Consider the following 22,400-nt stretch of genomic DNA (forward strand, 5'->3'; position numbering starts at 1 on the left):
CATAATAGATAACATCGAAATAATTATAACTGCTGCTGCCTGCTAGTATGTTGATAAGATTGACCACGAGAAGGGATGAAATAAATAAATTTTCATCAGGCTAATAATTCTGCATTCGCACCAATGCAGTCGAATTAATTTTGAACGACTTTTTGACTTCTGCAATGATAAAATCTTATAGAAATTTGTTTTGGTTGTAGTTACCTGTAACCAAAGTAAGAACAAAAATATTGACATTCCATACATTAATTACTTCGTAATTTTAACTTCTGTTCACTAAATGGGCACCGCCAACTAAACGAGAAACAATGGTACGTCGCGAAACCTTTTTATCATAAAAATAATATTAATAAATGCATAGTTCATTTACAGCGTTAACTTCCTGTATAATGACAGTACCTTGATCGACTTCGTGCTGTGTTATTGTATTATGGATTAATAAGAAAATGTGTAACACCGAATCAAGGCTTGATGGTAAAACCATCATAGTTACTGGTGGTAGTGCAGGAATAGGCTATGAAGCTGCTAAAAATCTAGCCTATAAAGGAGCTAGAGTCATCATCGCGAGTCGCAACAAAACCAAACTCATAAAAGCCAGAGATCGCCTACAAAAACTAACAGGGAACCCACTTATCACATATAGGGAAATAGATTTAGCATCATTGAAATCTGTGAGGAACTTTGCAAGCGAGACAATAAAAGCGGAAGAAAGGTTAGATGTTTTAATAAACAATGCAGGTGCGGTGGGACTGTCAGACCGACTCACTGAAGATGGACTCAACCTGACAATGCAAGTGAATTATTTCGGCGCGTTCCTGCTTACGTATCTATTGCTGCCTCTGTTGAAGTCCTCATCACCGAGTCGTATAATAAACAGTTCAGCGTCGTCAATGTACATCGGACATTTGGATTTCGATCATTGGAATGACATCGGAAGGTATAACTCTATAGAATCTCTAGCGAATTCTAAGCTGGCTGTTGCGCTATTTACAGCTGAATTAGGTAATAAACTAAAAGATAGTGGTGTCACCGCAAATACTTTCGATCCATTCATAGTTCGTGAGACAGATATCCTGAATAATATACCGAGCTTGATTCGAAATGTTTCTCAGTTATTTGTGGATGTAATTGGACAGCCTAAAGAAGATGTAGGAAGAGAAATAACGTTCTTAGCAGCGGATCCTCATATGGAAAATGTCACTGGAGAGCATTATAAGTTCTGTAGGAAATGGATAAACCATTGGTTGGTCAATGAAGAATTGTTGACTAAGCAGTTATGGGATGAATCAAAGAAGGTTGTTAATATTACTTTAGAAGAAGATTGGGAACGAGTTACATGACAAAACTAAGTTATGTATGAACAAATTTTATTTTATAAACGTGACTAATAAATTTTCGAATGTGTGTAAAAAGTGTAAGTAGGTAGGTATAAATAATGTACAGGTACCTACTATTTCTTTTTCCTTACCCTTCTGGTTAAAAAATTTCCCATCCTAACAATAAAAACTAATATTATAGTGATAAATATAATTAACTATCTATACTAATATTATAAAGAGGAAAGGTTTGTATGTATGTATGTATGTATGGTTTTCACGCATAAACTACTGGACCGATTTTGATGAAATTTGGCACAGATAATCTTTAGACCCTGAGAAAGAACATAGGCTACCTTTTATTGCGAAATATGTACCACGGGCGAAGCCGGGGCGGACCGCTAGTAAGTTATAACCAAGCATTGCCAGTGTTAAGGCCTTCACTGAACCTTGAAAACCTTGCGTAAGTAAATTATGAAACAAGATTATGAAATGACCAATCAACTTATTTGCAATGTTGATATTGAAATAATCACATTGTGTATTTCGATTATTAAATCAATAAAATTAACTTCATTTTGTTGGTATATGTAGAATTGTTAATAGCAATAATCAATAGATATTGATAAGTTATGGACTTGTACGATGGTAATTCGTAGATAGGTATAACTACCTAAATTAGAACTTTTTGGTCATGAGTAATTTTTTTTTATAAAGCTAAAATGTTTACTATACTCTGTCCATTATATTATTTGCTTTTTGACAGCTTCACGCCTATGAAGGATTGTATTGTCTATGTTTAAATGTCATACAAATAATTATCGTTCTTCATGGACAGGTCCCGCCCACTTAGTGATGTCTACACAGAATTATTCAATGATGGGTCGATAGATTATAATAATCGATAGAAATACTCTGTAAAATATATCCGATGCAGAAAAACTCTTCTATTATGTTATATAATTTAAACGTAAAGACAACCAAATTGTAAGATAGAAACCAATAAATAATAAAATATTAGTTTAGTTTAGTTTTAACATACAATGCATAGATATGTGGTCTTATTATTACATATCTTATTAGTACGTTTACGTTGTAATTATTATTTACGTACCTGATTCGATTTATGATAATATTTTTAATTTATAATTGAAATGGTATCACAATCGATAATCTTTTGAACATCACTTCTGGTACCACCCGTCGAGCTGTCAAAAAGCAATTCTTATAGTGGACAGACTATAGTTAGCAATGTATGTCTGTGTTACTAGCATTATTGTTATTGCACACGTATTATTAGCCGTTGTTAAGATAATTAGAACATTGAATCTTCTACTTAAGTACATATAATAAAATCATAGGAAAGTCAAAATTATACATTGAATATTTATTTACAAGAATACTTAGGAATTTACTTAATCACACCATAAAGTATCATAATCAATTGAAGTATCACTTCGCATACTAATAAAATATTAATACTTCATAATATTATGTACTACATACTTACCTACTTATTATACAAAATTAGGAACCTAAATATCTTGTACTTACCTGAAAAATAAATGAGGAAAATGAGGAAAAATAAGAGAGGAACTTGAAGATTACTTGCGATCTAAGTGGTGTTTACGTGCGAAGTCATCGCATCTAATTTTAACATTTCAATTTACAGATGTTGAAGATTGAACGGTTTTGCACAAGTTTAAGTATTCAAGAACTTTATCTGTATTAATTCATAGCTGTTTATTATTTCGACGTTTATAATTCTAAATATCTTCTCCTTACATTTTTAACGTGTTCTATATTCCTTGACTTGCATTTGCTTAGTTTACAAGCAGGAGATAACAATTATGAGAAATACTGTATTCATTGAGTTAACTCTATGTGAGAGGCGCTCTTCTTTTTCATTTCAACCAAAGAACTTGAAAACCTGACTATCCTGCTCCATCTATAATATGTACTTGTAAGTTGTAACTGTTTATTTCTATGTTAATAAAAGGACGTTCAGCAGGCACCGCCATCTATTATTTTCATTCAGAAGACACACCATACTTATTTTCGTATGTATATTAATCCGGGACTATGAGAATTCCAACAACGCCTTCCTTATTTCAGCTGTTTAAAAAATTTCAATTACATTTTTCTCTTGACTAACAGTCGAACTATTTCCCAGTTCACTCACTTGCGTGCAAATATTCGCACAATATACGAATGTCCCCATGTATAGAAAAACATATAGAAAAAGCATTTGCAAATGACAACCTACATCTTACAATAATCCTCGGTTTGATGAGAGTGACTGGTTTTAAAACAAGATGGTAGTCTTGTAAACAATAACATGTTACGAATGCATGACCTGCCTCAATTCTCACAGATTATAAGCGATGATGCATTCTGCAGTGTACAAACACGGGTAATGGTCGAATCATTATGTCAGTCACAAGTTGCTTCCGTGTGACTTACGCAAATATCCGATACAAGAGCGCAAGGCATGAGCGAAAGCGATTAATTAATATCGCATCACTTGAAAATTGATTTAAGACGATACACAAAAAAAAATCTACTGCTTGGCGGGCGGAGTCTAATAGCTCGCTATCGCGAACGCGGGTGTGCGCGAAGTCATTCTTGCAAACTCGCCGCGCTGCCGCTGGCCGACACGGGACAAACATGTATGGAGTCGTCATACAGTTATAATATTCTTATACATATATTTAATTGTTGATTTATTGGTTTTATTTTCTTGCTTATAAACAAATAATCTTCTTTTTAACAACTACTTAGACATTATTAATAATTATTATTATTTCGTAATGTTTACTTTATTACAAAATAATACAGGTTATAAATAATCTTTAAAATAACAAAAAATATTGTTACTCTGAAAAAATGAAATGGTACTCAATAACGCGGACTACTGAATGGATTTAGATAGAATTTGATGCTGACGTAGATATTACGTCATGCCCAGAAATGAAAGGTAATATTTCTGAAAGAAGTTATAAACCCTAATTCTTCTCAGTCAAAGTCAAGAGTGGAAGATATCACTAATACAGTAAAACTGATGCGAAACTTTGGATGTTAATTTGTATATTTTTTTGTTAGTTGTTACTTAATCACGTCAAGACTACATTACCAATTTTGATAAAATATAGCTAATTGCCTGGATTTACACAAAGGATACTTTTTATCCGAACTGAACACTTCTGTGGGATAAGACAGGATTCACGATATAATCTAATTCCACGCGGGCAAAGCCGCGGTCGGAATGATATTTTTTTAAATAAAAAAATTGTTTAAAAAAAACACAAAATATATTGACGCATGTATTTATTTTTGCACTCTATTATAATTGTAATTATTCATTACAAATAATCAAAATAAAATAGCCAGAACAAAGTTAGGGCCTGGTAGGGTAGGTAGGCAGGTACAGCAATGTGAGACGAACACTGAATTATTTATACCAATAATAATGTATTATAAACATTAAATTAAGTTTACTTTCTAACAACAAAAATACATAATATTAGCTAATGTGAAAGCGAATCAACCAATCATCACACAAAAATGAAATGTGCACACAAATATTCATCCAAATCGGTTCATGTCATTAGGAGGAGTGACTGCAGCGCCATCTTCCGGGCCCAATTGTGTTTCCAGATCACCCAGGAACTCAATTTAATATACTTACACAAAATTTTTCGAAATGAAAACTCACATTACTATGTAAATATGAATATAAACCTGTTTTATTACTAAGCAATTTCCCGCATAGGTGTAGTAAGTATAAATGAAATAAATATCAACATCAAATTCTTTATACAACATACTTATCTACCACCTTCTAAGAAATGTAATTCTTGAAATTATTTCGTATTTTTTTTAAATATAATACTACTCCAATGAGCTCCTGTTCCATATTATGTCCGCCATACTTCCACTAAGTTCACCATGATTTTTTATTTCTTTACACTTTGTTGCTTTTTGCTAAAAATGGAATCATGCGATAAAACCAGTAGAGCTTTGATAACATACATTTTTGACTGAATAAAGGTACTTACGAAGGAGTGGATTCACATTGTGAACAATCAGTGGGTTTATTTTCCTTCTGGATTCCGGATTTCTGAAAAGATTATTTATGCTATAAATGAAAAAATCTTACACATTCGTTATGTACTTAAAACAGGGGTACATATCAAACATCGTCTATAATACAATTATCATCAAATTTAAAATAAAACCAACTTACTTCATTAATTTGTTCCAATTGTAAGCATTCTTTTTCCTCCAACCTTTATGTTTCTTCTTCTTATTTTCTTTATTGTCCCCATTTGTCTCATTTTGTCTTTTCGTGTTGTCACCCATTTTTACGATTGCGCGAGCGACACAAGTTCCCCGTGTGACAGCCGTAGCGGGAATGACTCGTGCAGCGATCGGGGTAGGAAGGTACATGGCGGCTCTCGCTATATTGGCTGGTCGCGCGCTAATTTCAAGTATTTCTTGTTTATTTCAAAACCATCGCATATTTCAAAATTCTAACACGGTAGACGTATAGGTTGTATATTTTATAGTTAATATCCAAAAAGTCGTAACTTTACGTTTGTTATTTTGAAGATGCCAGAGATTAAAAAAAAATAACAATGATAACTTTGTATTTTTTTTCTATCGAGAAAATATCATGGAATCATGTTTCTAAAACGGTAGACGTATTGTGCTACTATTGAACTTTCTTGTCAAGAATTTTCATCACGACAACTTTAATAATATAAAAATTAGGAAGGTTTGAAAAGGGCCGTAAATGTTAGAAAAATTAATTCATCACCTTAAGTTATCTAATGTCTGTTGCAACTTCCTTGCATTTTATACAGGGGAAAGTTGCGAAATTTTCCATTATAAAATTACAAAGAAACTTGAATGAAATTTGAACGCCGATTATAAATCGCTAGGTAATTAAATTATGCTTTTCTAAAATAAAATGAAACATAAAAAATCACATGCTTATGATAATACTAATGTTTATGCGAATGATAATTCACTTTCATAAACAAAAGAGAAAGTTGTATTGTTGTTGTTTCACTGTTGTTATTTATGAGATAGTATAATTAACTACTATTGCTATGGCATTATTCATTAAGATTAATTGAACTTCTCTACAGCTAGGAATCAATCTATGCATTATTCACAAGATATTATTATACAATACTAGCGGTCCGACCCGGCTTCGCCCGTACTGGTACCTACATATGAAAAATAGATGTTGGCCGATTCTCAGACTTACCCGATATGCACAGAAAATTTCATGAGAATCGGTCCAGCCGTTTCGGAGGAGTATGGCAACGAAAACTGTGACACGAGAATGTTATATATTAGAAGATATTCTACCAGTTTACCTTATTATTTTACAGTTTTTTCAAACCAGATCTTTTTTTATATCTATGTATTTAATTATAGATAATAATATGGAAATCGCTTTATCCTTACATTCGGAGCACACATTTGAGAAGCGCTAAAAGGATTCTGCGGTGAAACGGGAAAGTTTGTTTTCCACACGTAAGAAACGCCGCGGGCATCGCTAATGTTTTCTAACTCTAAACTGAAATTTGTAAAACAAGCAACGCATATGAGTGTCGTGTTACATACAATCAATAGTTGATACATTATTTTTATATAATTTAATTTTGTTTAGCTGTGCTTTGTATTTTGGAAATTTCTATAAAAATAATAGAAAGCGTATGTTTTTGCATATCGTCCATGGCACTAACTCGTCTTTTGTTCCTAAAAGGAACTCTTATATATTATATCCTTGCAATGGTAACACGAATAAATCACGATAATATTGGTCTAATACGTGTTTATAGAAATGTAATAGGTAAAAGAACCTCGTTACACATATTAAAATTGTAAAGCGAGATGAGATTTAGTATTTACTTTTAAATTTTATAAAAATAATATGTGTAATAAAGTGTCAAATAAATAAATAAAAGAGGTTTGATTCGTCCATCTTGCACTTTGTAGTCTTAATTGAACTTATATTCCGTTTACTGTAAAATTGTTTTACAAATTACAATAACCATATTATTATAATATTTCATTCTTCATGAAGTTTCAATGCAAAGCCCTACAAACTTTAAAGATTAGTAAGTATGTAGCATGTTAAATGAAATGAATGAAATGAAATGAATGAAATAAAATGAAATGAAATGAATGAAATGAAATGAAATGAATGAAATGAAATGAATGAATTAATGATATGAAGCATGTTAAATGTATGATATGTATTTAAATTTTCAGAGCAGAATACAAGACACAAAGTAATTTTTAATCACAAGAAAAATGATGTTTAACACATATTTTATAGAATGCAAATATTTTAATCACATCATTGAACCTGACAGCGTTTAGGCAAATGAGTTGGCGCGGCGCGCGCCTCGTTCGGAAACCAACTAATTACGATTTCAAACACGAATATTACAATATTTACGCGGTAAACATTACACAGTCTGATGATAATAGAACCTTTTGTGACTTGTCAATTGGTTTTAGTGTGAAAATAAATAGGTAAGTAGTAGCCCGTTTTCTTTCGAGTTTCGATTTTCCGTATCTACCTATTCAATGTTTTGAGTATATGTAGATATTCAATGAGGTTATAATTTGTAAACAAACATAATTGTATCAATGATATATTTTAAGAAATACAAACCTAACTAGGTACATTAATAATATATTGGATGCTACAGACTTCCTACTACGTCTGGCAAAGCTCTATCAGATATGTTTCGAGTTATGAGTAGGTATATTATGTAGTTATAAATGCAAATAATTTGGAAAATCCAAAAGTGCACGCCTCATAATTTTTTTTAATAAATATTTATTAATTATTATTTTTGTTTATTTAATAACAATTAAACCACATCGAATCAGACCCTGAAAAATGAAAGGGTTCTATTCCTGAGCATACTCAAGCGTAAGAGAAAAAAAAAGACTCGATTAGTAAAGTATTTCGGTCGCTATCGTGTTAACAAGAAAAAGGATCCGCACATACAGACACACGGACGTCCAAGACAGAACTTTTTTAAACTGTTTTTTAACTAGTTTAAATATCAAAAATGACATCAAAAATATCATGAACGTTAAAAATAGTGTTTTTTCTTAATATGTGTGTGTATGTATTATCTTACAAGTGCAATGTATGATACATAAAGACATTTTAAGTTTGAAAAATCAGATGTTTTGCGCGAAGTTACAGTAGTACCCACCTCAACGCTTCGCTTATGAGGCGTGCAATAATGCAATGAAAGAAAAATATTAGGAAAGTCGGGCTTGTAGCGGGAAACCTCCCAAACACACCTCTTTTATTCTGTTGCCAAATTTTTCTCAATAATTTTACGAGATGGTCGACCAGTTACAAGCAAGATAGTTCCGACAAGCAATTCTTTTGTTCTCTATTGTTAAGACATAGTGAACTTTGTACAGCCTCATTCCAATTTTCACTATTTGAAGCGGAAGTAATCCAACAAATCAAAGGTCATTTAAATCAGTCCAGACTTTCCTACTTAAGTTACACACTGTACACACAGTCCATAACCAAAATACGCAATAAGTTCTACGATTGTTTTCTCTATCTCTAATAGCTATGGAAGAAACGGTTCTAAGTTTTCCAGCTCCGGCGTGAAATACTTTCTTGATTGCTTGATAATACCTAAACACCAAAATATATAAAACTCGATTTTCGATTTTGAAATAAATAATAATTTTTCTAACAAAAAAAATTAAGTTCCCTGCAAATAGAGAGGTAGCTAAATCAATAATAATATTTCAGAATTATAACATACATTAAACATTGTTGAGATTATTATAAATCAATAGCATTAATCATCATAAATAATATTAGAAATGCTTAGATATTTCTGTAAATCGGCAAGTTATTTAAAAAAATTCGAACGTCATTCTATAAATTATCTCAAAAAGAGCTGCAACAAGATTTTTTCCGACTCCTCTCCAAAAATACTTTCTGACCCATTAGTATCTAATGACTTACCTAATTGCTTTAATATGACGATTGAAAAGCGGTTCCAAGAAGCCTACATATTAAAAAAAAATGCTTGTAAATGCCGTGTAGTAATCAAATTCCTTTAGAACTAGCAACACAGCACAGGTGCAATGGGTTAAGTATCTAGTATTAGTCCTATGATTTAAAGGGTGTAAATGGGAATAGGAACGGAAAAAATGAAATATAGAGTGTTTTTCTATCGTCTGAATACTGAGGTGTTTTGTCTATGATTTTTCAAAACAAGAAAAAGTTGTTTCTTTCTTCTATGTTATTGTTTTTACTCGGCATAACCGAGCACAAAAGTTTTATTTTTTCATCCGCATGAAGGTATAATTATAAATAAATAAATATTTCAGGACAATTTTCACACACGGCACGATCTGATCCCATACTAAGCCTTCGCTTGTATTATGGAGACCAGATGACTGATAAACATACATATATAATTTTAAATAAAACTTATACAGATATTTAATATTTGCCCCGGGTGGGAATAGAGACCTCTGGCTTGGAAGGCAGAGCCACTACCAACCAAGCCAACCGGTCAGTCAAAATCGAAATTCATTCGAAATCTATCCAAGACTGTATTGTGATTGTGGTAGACATATTTTCGTATTTATATGTAATACCGCGTCTTTCCAAACTATACAAGGCCAGTACGCAACGGTGTGAAACTAAGCACGTATAGTTTGGAAATAACTTTTTTAAAAAGTTCTTCCAATCTATACAACAGCAGTACGCAAATACTCGCGTATACTTTGTAGTGAAGTAAGTAAGAATAGCGCTCCAAAATATACAGCGCCAGTACGCATGCGGACTAATCGTGTATGTTTCGGAGTAAGCGCGGCGTCTTTCCATTGCTCGCGCTTATATTATTGTATTGCTGTTTTGAAATCTATTATTAAAATGCATGTGTATTGTGTATGTAATGTTACGTACTGATCGTTTATTTTTTGTATCGAGGATGCTTACGTGTCTTCGTCTTGTCTGCACGACTTACAATTGACAATAGTGCTAAAATGTAAGAATCTAATAAGTCCAGAAGAAGACGGTTGCGAGGCGACGGCCGCTTCGCGGGGCTCCTATTTTTGTGTAGTTAAAAAAAACACGAACCTAACCTAACCCAACCTAACCCTTATATATGTTACCTATTTATTTTTCTAAGCTCAGCTAATAATATTTTTATTCCATATTTTACTGAATCAATCAAGAAGAATAAAAGTAGATAGATATAGCCAGATATAGCTGTACAAGTCTTTGATTGCCTATATATTTATTATTTCCCTCAAGCGTAAGTGGTGTAACTAGTAGGTATATTTATATTTTGCGTACTGATCGTGTATAGTTTGGAACGAAGAAGCAAGCATCCGCGTTACAAAGTATACACGATCAGTACGCAAAATTCGTGTATATTTTGTAATAACAAACTTAAAAACAGCATTACAAAGTATACACGAGCAGTTTCCTATGGTTGCGTTCTGGCTATGTATAGTTTGGAAATACGCTGTAATACCTATGAGTACAGATAGATGATATTTAATCAATATGCAATAGCGATAAAATAACTCGCATCTCCATAAATTCATTTGCAAAAATTCCAGTTCCATATTGGTTTCATATTCAAAAGCTTAGCCGTATTGCAATAACGGATAATTGGTGATTTCATATTTTATGTGAAAGTTTATTGTTTTGTGAAACTATACATTAATTAAGGAATATTTCAATAGGCTATTAATCATATGCATGGTCTATGCGTTGTAATAGTGTCCAGATTACTTCAAGATAAAAATATAATTAATTCTCATAAATTGCATTGATTTTATTGCAAAAACGACTACTTGCTACCTAACTAACCTAAAAATATGTACATAACTTGTGTCGTAAAATAATGCAAAATATAAATGAGATGCGTATCAAGCAAATGACTTTTAGAATAGCGCTACAGCTCTAAAAAAAGGAAAATAATTTCACAAATTATCTCATTTGATTTCCATTCAGCACAATCATGTAATGAAATTATAAGAAATGGAGGAAACACGTCATACAAAACCAAAAACATTTTACTAAGGGCTGATTTTTCAATCCTTGGTTAAAACTTATTCGTCGAATAATGTATAAAACTACCATGTTAAAAACGTATTCTAATTGACCGTATTTGACAGTTTACGGGACATTTTAATATTATCGTGTAATACTTTATTGGACGGATAAGTTTTATCCAAGCATTGAAAAATCAGCCCTTAAAGAAGGCAACTAAAAGACCGTATTTTTGTTCAAAGCATGGGTTGAATATTCACCAACCTTACAAGTTAGAGCTGATTGACACTCGACCGCGGAACCTAAAAATATCTAATCAATTTGCAATTGCGATGCTTCGTAATAACATAGCTTTTACTTCCGCATGAAAGGCCATGAGAAGACCATAGTTCGCGTGATTTTATATTTTTCACGAGAATATAACCTCTATCACATTTGACATAGGGGATTTTTTTGCGAAATTATCGTGCGTCTTAGAATTTCACGCTAATGTATTTAATGAAGCGATAATTAACTATTTGGGTGGCGATAGAACGTTTTATCACGGTAATATACTAATATCTAATATGTAATGGTGAATATTCTTGTGTACATTGCTTATAATTTACTTTATTTTTTTCATTTGTTCAGATGTAATATTTTCTTAAATAAATACATAACTTTATTATATAAATATATTTTCATATTATTTTTATGGTCACAACGGAGAAGTATCCATAAAAATCCATGAAATTTTGAATACGAAAACTTCAATTCAACCCTTTGAAAAGAGCTCTACCTCTCCGATACTCTACGATCTTAGATCTACAAATCATATTTTCTGTCGTCTCATATTACCTGCAACTACTTTTCGAAACGAGGATACCTCCTTTTCTTATATAAAGTATTAAAAGCTCATCTTAAAGAAGTCTAATTGAATGAATACATCTTTAAATTTGAATATTTACTGCCTAAAGAGTAAAAATCATTACTTAATGGCTTCACAAGCAATGAATTAGTTGGTCTTATTGACCCAGATTACTTAGCATTTAAGAAAAAAGGGTAATCTATAAATTCTCGGTCAGTAGTGATTTAATTTAGCGCATCTGCTGTGCCATATATGGGGCAGCCATCTTGGTCTAGCCTTGTGTATGTCCGGTATTTGTGGTATGGATCTTCAATTAAACTTACATGTTAATGTGTGTATTAATTATTTATAGATTGCAGTTTAATAAAAATTTGCTCGACAATACTCTGAAAAGGATTGCTTGAAATAAAACAGCATTCATGAAACAAAATTCAGTTTTATTATTCACTAGCGGTCCACCCCGGCATCGCCAATGGAAAATGTTTACGTTTTATCTCCTTATGAACGTATCACGTTCAAGGAATATCATAAAAAAAGAATTAACGAAATCGTTTCAGCCGTTCTCGAGTTATGCGCTTACCAACACGTTTTGCAATTAATTTTTATATTATAGATTCACAATTATTATTTGACGCCGATCTTCTGTGGGGCTGTAGTCAATGGCCAATTCGCGCCAAAGCATGGATAGTTTTGTCAGATTGACGAACTAAACCAAAAACATTTTGAAACTCTTTAAATTGAAAAATCCGTGCACTATTGTTCCAGTTTAGTGAATAAGTACCTACCTACTACATATTTAGCTTTCTAATTTAAGCTTATTAAATTGATGGATACGTTCGCAAAAATGCATTATGCATATTTTGCAAGCATAATTCATTTGTGAAATCATTGCAATGTTCATGTGTTCAATTATCACATAAGTCGAAATTTTCAAAGTTGCGGTCGGTAATCGTAGGTTTTATTAAGGTCAAATGTCAAATTAAGTGAACATTTATATTATAACCTAAATGACTTTCTAATATTTTCCCACAAATTCATCATACATGTCATGTTATCCTTGTTCCGCGTTCCCGCGCCCACCCGGGTGAGCGCCCGTCCGATTAGGGCCCTTCTGGCCTCCTCCACTCAAGCGACAGCTCAAGCCGAGGTTCGTGGTCCCCGTCAAGGGGAGACGCCCTTGTGCATGTCGCTACCAGGGTGAACCTTCAGTTCACCCCCGCGTCCGCGTTAAAATGTAGAAGCCCTTCTGGCTAACATTGAGAGACACCACACAAAAAAAAAAAAAATGTCATGTTATACAATAAACTGTAAAGAAAGACATAATATATTTATACATATATTTGTATGGTCTATTTCTAGCTCTGTACCTAAGCAATATTGCACTCTAAAATATAAGTAGGTATCCTTTTCTATGGGATCAACGAAAATATTCAGATAACGTTTGAATTGAATTACCATAATATTTGAATGATTTTTATTTTTTACATTTTTGTTTCTTAGAAATTGAATGGCCATTTGACATTTAAACTAGGAATAATCTTTTTATAATTAATATTTTATGCAACCGTTATTTTGAACGATTAGATTTAGGTCTAAGTTAGCATTTTAGATTATAGTTTTTGGCAGTTTCCTTTCTATTTTGATGTCTTACCAGTATTTATTATTACCTCCGGCTTAGTGCATATTTAAAAATAACTACATATATATTCACAAACGCATTAACTAATTTTGCATGGATAAAAAATTGTTTTTTAAATACTTACTTCAGTAAAACAAAAAACGTAAAAATAAATATTGTGAAAGCGAAAACAAAACAGTCACTATCTTAAATTCGATAGAAATCCTAATTAAATTTAAATAAAAAAGTATTTATCATAAATTAAGCAAACAAAAAGAATCCCAATGTCATTATGATTACTAAACGATCAGCTTACGGAAAATCTTTATCTTGTGTCTCTGTCTAACACACTGTATGTTTGTATGGAGTGAGTGGTCTATTTTAAGTTTTACCAGCTATCAATTTTGACCCATAAACACGGTTCACGAACCCACGACCCACATGTACTTGACCTTAAGTATTAAATTAAAAATATTATACGGTCAGTTTTAACTACAAAATGTTACTTCATATAATTCCTAAATTGTTGTTTTCGCAATAGAGATAATCCTGCAACTATTTAAATCTATTTTTATTCGTTGTTTTTATTGCTAATATTTACAGTTTCTATGATTATTCATATTCATAAGATAACACTATGCTAATTTTCTATTAGTGTTTGTTTAATTTAATTATCAGCTTTGCTATATAAAAAGCATTTGTGAAAAGAAATATATGCAATATATTTCTTTTCACAAATAGGCAATGTGACAGATATTAAAATGGCTGTCGCCTTCGGCTACACTCGCGAGCACTTTGCCTACCGCCAGTAACCTTTCAGATTATTACCCAAAGGCGACTGTCTAATTTTATTCGTTCTATAGGGTCGTATTTGTAAGACGAAAACAAAAATCAATCAAAGACACCAGACCGTTTGTACACATTATTTCCTATTAGCTGTACTTTGTGTGTCTCTATTTATTTTGTGTGTGCAATAAATAATTAAATAAAATAAATAATAAAAATAAATAAAGACACTAAAGATAAATAGTACCTATAGATAGATATTTATTATGGTATTTATTATAATATTTGTACCAGTTCGCACCGGGTTCAACTGTTATAAAAAGTAGATCCTTAAATACGTAATAAGTCCCGGGTGTGAATAATTAATTTATACAAATCGCTCATATATTTTAGAAAATAAACTACCTATTACGTCATTTCAAAACAGCAAGCTTATTTAAAACGTGCTCGCTTAGATAACAATAATCAGACAGAGTTCTAAATTACTGTGCATAATCTACATCATCATATACCTATTATTTATCAATAGAAATCACCTTTCACCTTTTTCCAAAATACCTTCTCAAAAAGCAGCCCTGAACCCTAAAAATCCCAAAAAGCAACCCAGCGTAGGTAAGTGACAATGTAGAGGAAAACATATGCACATCTATGAGCCGCGTCACGTCGCGTTATTATTATAGTATAGACATGCGATGTGTGGGTCAGATGTCTTCATTTAATTGCGCTGTCTACTTCATAAATGGAAAGCGAAAGGAACGTTTTTTTACCCGACTTCGACGGATGAGGATAATGGTTTTTGAGTGGATGTAGAGATATTTCTTTGGCACGCGCTTTAGATAATTGACTAAGTGGATTTTATTTAGTTGTCATAAGCATCAACCAGCCATCAGATGCGGCCTGATTATTCTGAGCTATGTTAGGTGAAAATAATCTAACTATTTCGAAAATCGAAACTAGAGTCATATCAATCACACCACACTCCGACGCTCTGCACTACGTCAGCGACGTAGTACAGCGAAGCATCACAAAACAGGTTGCAAATGAAAAAGTGTGTTAGATAAGTAAGTATGTATCTCTGGAAAATTAAAAAAAAATATTTTCGACTTTTAATATGCTCTCTTATTGAATTGTTTTATACCTATATTACTTGCTTATCCATTAGAAATAAAAAAATGCATCATATTAATATTTTCTTCACGATAGATAATATTATATAGAGCTTGAGATATTTTCAATTGGACTCTAGACGGTCTTTGCAAAAACAAACCTCAGTTGGAACATCGCATCTCGTTTACATGATCAATTCTGTTGTAATCATAGTAAATGCAATATAGGTCTAATGCCCTAATGACATAACATTATATCCGATTACTGAGATGCGTGTGTTGCGAGATTTATACAATAATCGATGCTTCATGGGTATGTATCGAGTATTTATTTTCCAATCGAGTTAAACCGTGGCATAAAATATGATAAAAGGCATTCACTCTAACAATTCATTTCTTTTTAAGAAAATGTGTTTGTTGTCTTTTTTAATTATTAAATTTTAGAAAGGTCCATTCTCCCTTGATAATTTTATGTCACCTTGAGAAAAAGTCGAAACAAAATCAAATTAACAAAATGTTACTCTTGAAATTATTGTTGTTTATGTGATTCATTAAGTTAATTATCTATTTGAGCTAGTAGCACACTAGTAGTTAAATTTAAAATCAGGGCAGGTGCATGATTTTCTTTAACTTATCAGGGTTGTCCTAAGACCTATTGACAGATTTAAAAAGGTTTCATATTTTGTCTTTTTTTTTGTTCAAAACAATAAGACTAAGGTCACAATTCTAAGGTCTGATCGGCTGATTATTTAGCAGGCACAGTTCATGCCATGCATTACAAGCGATGCCGCAATACGTTGCGTTGTTATATCGGCTGATGTATCCAATACCGCACTAGCCATCTAAGATTCATTACTCGTTTACTCACTGTGAGATGTGATAAATACCTACTAGTTTGGCTATACATACTATATTAATATGTGTGGCAGGCTTCATTCAAAGTTCCAGTGTTTATCTTCTCTTTTGTAGGCGAGTCGCGACAGTCATCCTACAAATTCTACTCATTATAATTCTCTACAATCTACATAATTTATACACGCGTATAATAAGTAACTTTTTGAACTTTAATTTATTTTTGGAACTTAACATAGCTTTATAGTTTTAGTATAGTGTGGATCAATAATTAATTTAGTAACATTACTTTAGCAGGGGTTTGCAGAAGTTAACAGTCATAAACTATATATTATTATAAAGGATTGTCTTTTCCTGTACGCTCTTTCGAATTCTTTTAGTGATATCACAAGCACAGTCAGTAAACAGTCCAGTGTCAATTGACTTTAGATGTAAAGTGAGCGGCCACATGATCAGCCTTGGAGCGTTTAGTAAATCAGTTATGGAGATGTATGGCAATGTGACAGAGATTGCTTATCTTTAGTTGAGAGTCGATTATGAGTGGACTGGATATCGAACTATGTATGAAATTGTATGAAGTTATAAGCTTGCACTTCTTCTTCTTCAGCAATCTGCTGAAAGAAATGCAAGCAAGAAAGAGCGCTCTATTGTAGTCCTTTTTAGTTAAATATATTTTTGTATGCAATATGTATTTCCTATACCACCATTTCTTTTATCTCAAATTGTATGAAATCGAAATCGCATGCAATACTATGCACTACTTATCCGTGTCTAAGACAAAAAGCTCGCTGACATTTCGTGATGCAAAGAAAACAGGTAAACAACTTTAAGCTCCATTTTTGGCTGAAGTACGAGATGCCCAAGCCATCTCAGGCGATTTAACTATAACATGGGTCATAACTCATAATCTATTCAAGTTCTGTATGTAGGTATCTGTTATTGCACTCCAATGCAATAAGGCTGTCAAGTACTCGCATATGATATAATATTCTTTACATAATTTTTTTTAATTTATTAATAATGCAGTCTGCTTTTTTGTTGTATTAAAATACGCAATGGATATGGATGCAATTTCAAGAATTAGCTTAAAAATAAATAAGTATGCCTTGTTCACACAATATACCTTTTTTCCAGCGGTCCGGTCAGTCACCTGCCTTATACAAATGACATTAATAAAGGCTAATATTAATAAACCTGATTACCAACGGATTACGTATGCTGAGCTCATAAAATACCTATCCTATCTTACAACAGAAGCGTTAATCGAATATGCATTGGACTACGGTTATTTTTTTAACCTTACCACTGTTTGAATTTAAATGGCTAGTCAGTAGTCAATCAGTTGCCGTTACAACACTGACCTTGGTTAGGTGTTACGATGCTCCCCATATAAAAAGTCAAATTAATCAAAACAAATAATTTATGGCAAAATTATAAAATTATTCTTTGGCCCAGCGTAACTCACGCATTGTATGTGTACCTATAAGGGCCGGCGCAGATGTGGCGGAGTGCAAAGCATTTCTCATTATCAAACTATTAGCAACATTGTTCTAATTAAAATAATATTGAAAATCGCAGCGGGCTGCCTCTTGCATGATGATGAGAGACTTGTATTTATATTATACTAGCGGTCCGCCCCGGCTTCGCCCGTGGTACATATTTACGTTTTCTCTACATAAAAACCATCCTCGTACTTCAAGGAATATAATAAAAAAAGAATTATCGAAATCGGTTTTGCGATTCATTTTTATATATAAAAACACATTTTGCGATTCATTTTTATATATAAAAAGATGTATTGTACTTGTGGTCATGGACTCTATCCCTTCATGTGGCATTGTACCTACCGCTTTACATATAAAGCGGCTTTCTCGGTTTCCGATCAGATAACTGCAATAATAACTCGTGGCCCTTGGGAAATACAATTGCAATGTTTATAAGCCGAAATTTATGAGTAATTTTAAACATTATAAAACTAATTCCCACGTCCGTCTATCTGTCTCAAAAACACAGATTTTTCTATAGCATTCAAAATCAAGTAGGGGTGATTTCTGAGGAATGTTTTAGTGTTGAAATAAGTTACATGTCGTTAAGAAAAAAGAAAGAATGTTTATTTAGTAAACGGTTAACATGTCGGAATAAATAAAGCTGCTGCTCAAAACTTTTGATATAATGATATTTCATACTCCGTAGAAATATGCGTAAAATCGCTTTAAAATTAATTCATTTTTATATTTTTCTTAATTACTATTTAATACAAAACTAACTTGTATTAATTAATGTAAAGTACATGTCAATTTAATATGAGCTATACCTACGTGCGTTATAATATTGTTTATTAGTTGAGTTGTTACTTGTTACAGTCAATAGTAAAACTAACAACTAATTACAATGTTCAGTGCCTATTAATGTATTAGTGAATGACACCTTTGATCTAATCAGAATTAAATATAATGGTATAAGTAATTAATTATTGAAAATAAAACCTCTATATCTAGACGAACTAACAATATGAAACTTTTTGTTTTATTTAAATCGAACACAACACGATTATTCTCACAGTAAGAAGAGTGTCGTGAAAAGTATCTAAGCCCTGCTTTCGACGTAATCGCATATTTTTATTTAAAGTTCTTCGAATTCACATAACGATTATCACGTGTTTATTGAATAAACCTCCTCAATTTAAGCAAATCTATAGATTAAAGAAGAAATCTCCAAAATTGTTAAGTCATGCAACACAAAAACAGATTTTCTATGCGCGTGTGTGCGCGCTCAACTTTTACTTTCAATACTTACTGTTTATTTGATAGTCATTTGTAAATCTTGGAAGATGAGTATTTTTATGCGGAAGTTATTGTATCTGTTACGTTTTTACGTCTAAATTGCTAAATCTATTCTGATTAATTCTAACATAAATGTTATATTTTTTCTGTTCATGCAAGAAGAAAGTTACCTATGTCTTATCGGGCTGCGGGTAAATCCATCTGTATATACTCTTTACTCTATAGACATATTTTCAGCTCGGTCACAATTCTTACGAATGAAATTAGTAAATGATAAAGAAATCAAGAATATACAGCAATACTAATTAAATAAAATTTTTGTTTATAAATCTTAAATCAGAATATGAATAACTAATTCCTTTTAAGTTTCTGTGAATATAAAACAATAAAAAAATACATTTCTCGTATGAAGTCACGGTCACTATTTGATAATTTGTAAATACAATATGTAAATTATACTAACAAATGTCGTCCGATGGTCAAAATTCGACCTTCTAACTCTCACCTGCGCCTGCGTTCCGCTGCACGTATCTACCTCTGAATCATACATTCTACAAATCTGCATTGTTACGAAAACAATGTTATATGTATCATCGAGATTCGTAGCATATTATGGCATATTATGATAATATATTATGATATTACTTAGGTAATTTGTAAAATTGTAAATCTGACATGATTAAAAAGAGCAACTATGGAGTTTCTTGCCGATTCTTCTCCGTAGATACTGCTTTCCGAATCGGTGGTAAATGTTAAAAATATGTACTTAATGACGTTTCAAAAGTGCTTCTAGAAGAAGTCTAATTGAATAAATAAATGTTTGAGTTTGAGTTTGAGTTTGAGTAGAGTGAACAATGTAAAATAAAGACCTTATCATCATCATCATTATTACCAGCCCACTACAGGGACACAGTACGCCTAGCCTGTAAGATTTCAGGCCACCTAGCCTGTAAGATCATCATTATTATCAGCCCATTATGTTCCCACTGCAGGAACACAGGCCGCCTAGGTTTCAGGTGGTTTCAGGCCATTATCTACCATGATGGCCAAGCGCGGCAAATTTCACATGTCGTCGAACTTTTGATTCTTTGACATAGGTGCCAGTTTCCTCACGATGTTTCCTTCACCGTTTCGAGCAGTAGTGTGGTGGTGATGACTTATCGATTTGTAGGCTGACTGGCCAAGGTCCTCAACACTGAGCCACCACTGCACTCAAATACGTATAGAGGACAGCCTATACAATATGTGTGAGACCCTTCGCTGCAATATCAAAAACTTATACTATACTTTGTATTATATCTTTAATTCTAATATCAGTGTCAGAAGATGGAGTTAAAATTCATACTTTTCGTTTTTACGGTTTCTTAATTATGATAATATAGAAATAAACATCCATCGTAATTCTCTGCAATAGAAGCTTCAAATATATTACGAGTAATTGAGAAAATATTGCAAAAATTTAATAATTACGTATTTCAAAATGCTGTATCGATTAAAAAAATTGCCATTAAATCATAGGCTTATTTGAGTAGAGTTCACGCAATAAGCGATAGGCGAATATAATTATAATAATAGATAGGTAAAATAATTAATTAATCTGAAAGTTTGTTTGCGTGTTTGTTACTGATTAATTTGGTTTGTTAGTGTGTATTGTTAAAATTGGGGCAAATGACAAAATCTGACTCGCACATAACCTGTATTTTTCTCGCTTGAAGTAGTTATGTATAGTGTTGCGAATTTGTTCAAAAAGTTCAGGAGCTTGCTGCATACGCCCAAAACATCTATTTATTTGAGCCAAAACAGTTATTAGATATAAATATAACCATAATAGCTAAAATACATTGAAAAGCAATCGCAGGATTCGTTTATATTTGTCCACTTGTCTGTTCACCGTGCGTTTAACTAAGTCGAGACAACAGTCGAGACTCGAGAGTCAAGATACAAAAACAGTTTCCCCTTAGTTAAAGCAGACGAAGTTATTAAAATAATTAATAAAAAATGAATAAGGAAAATTTACACTATATCGGAAACTAATATGCCTATTACAATTTCACTTGGTAATGTGTTTATGATTTGTCCAGCATCTGGGTATGCTTGTACGGACCACAGCTTTCACCGAAAGATGCCATATTGCACTAACTAATAATTCCCTCTCCTACAATCAAACTCAAGGTCAGTTGGAAACGCTACAAGCGTTTGAGAGACTTTACCAATAATTATTTTAAACTTCTAAAATATTTTAGTGTAAAGAGATTTTTATAGTAATTGGTGAAGAATTAAGACATAAATGACGCGTTCATACCGTTAAATTAAATAATGCCTTGAGAAGTCTTCCAGTAATTGAACCTGTGACCTTTAGAATCTAAGTTAAACATTCTCTTTACGATTTCATCTCGATATTCAATCGAAACTTATGTACGTAACCATGGTTACGATCGCTTAAAATACTTTATTATTTTTATAAATACTAAAATATTTTCAGACTAAAACAGCTGAATAGATTGTGATGGATTTTACAACCCACGACCTTAGACAACTAGCGTGTTAACCAATAACTATTTATAGTTAAGCTGTTAGTAACTTTAAGTTAATAGGTAATCGAGGACAAAAAGCTATATATTAAAAAAATGCGTTAAAACCAAACACGCGACTGCAATGCCAGACATACTACGAAATTTTCAAAATGATTTTATTTGGCTTGTATTAGTGGTATGAAGAGCTATTTTGTAATAATTTTATTGTACTCTTCTTCAGTTTTATTATATCTATACACTAGCTGTGCCCTGCGGTTTTACCCGAATTGCTCCGCTCATGTTGGTCTTGGGCCTTGGCGTGATGATATAGGTATAGCCATGGTATAGCCTATAGCCTTCCTCGATAAATAGGCTATCTAACACCGAAAGCATTTTTCAAATCGGACCAGTAGTTCCTAAGATTAGCGCGTTCAAACATACAAACAAACTCATCTTTATAATATTAGTATAGATAATATTAGTATCGATACGAAA

At 32.3% G+C, this 22,400-nt stretch overlaps 1 protein-coding gene and 1 long non-coding RNA gene across 4 annotated transcripts in view; one reads left to right on the forward strand and one right to left on the reverse strand.

Moving 5' to 3' along the window:
* Positions 1-5,709, reverse strand: part of LOC149900358 (uncharacterized) — a 258,744-nt gene extending 253,035 nt beyond the window's left edge. The window contains exons 1-3 of one of the 3 annotated variants that reach the window (XR_016457802.1): positions 5,563-5,709; positions 5,375-5,436; positions 3,981-5,300 (exon numbers count right to left, since the gene is read on the reverse strand). This is a non-coding gene — a long non-coding RNA (uncharacterized LOC149900358). Of the gene's footprint in view, positions 1-3,980; positions 5,301-5,374; positions 5,455-5,562 lie in introns of those variants that run through there. The other 2 variants (XR_016457801.1, XR_016457800.1) reach the window with 2 other exon arrangements.
* Positions 416-1,346, forward strand: LOC149900365 (retinol dehydrogenase 13-like). The gene has a single exon (XM_090113311.1). The coding sequence runs from the start codon at positions 447-449 to the stop codon at positions 1,338-1,340; it is 894 nt and encodes a 297-aa protein (XP_089969437.1). The 5' UTR covers positions 416-446; the 3' UTR covers positions 1,341-1,346.
* Positions 5,710-22,400: the final 16,691 nt, after the last annotated feature.

Source organism: Colias eurytheme, chromosome 19 (genome assembly GCF_061535395.1).
Source record: "Colias eurytheme isolate Ceu_HAF_F1 chromosome 19, ilColEury1 Martin Lab GWU primary, whole genome shotgun sequence".
Taxonomy (NCBI): Eukaryota; Metazoa; Arthropoda; class Insecta; order Lepidoptera; family Pieridae; genus Colias; species Colias eurytheme.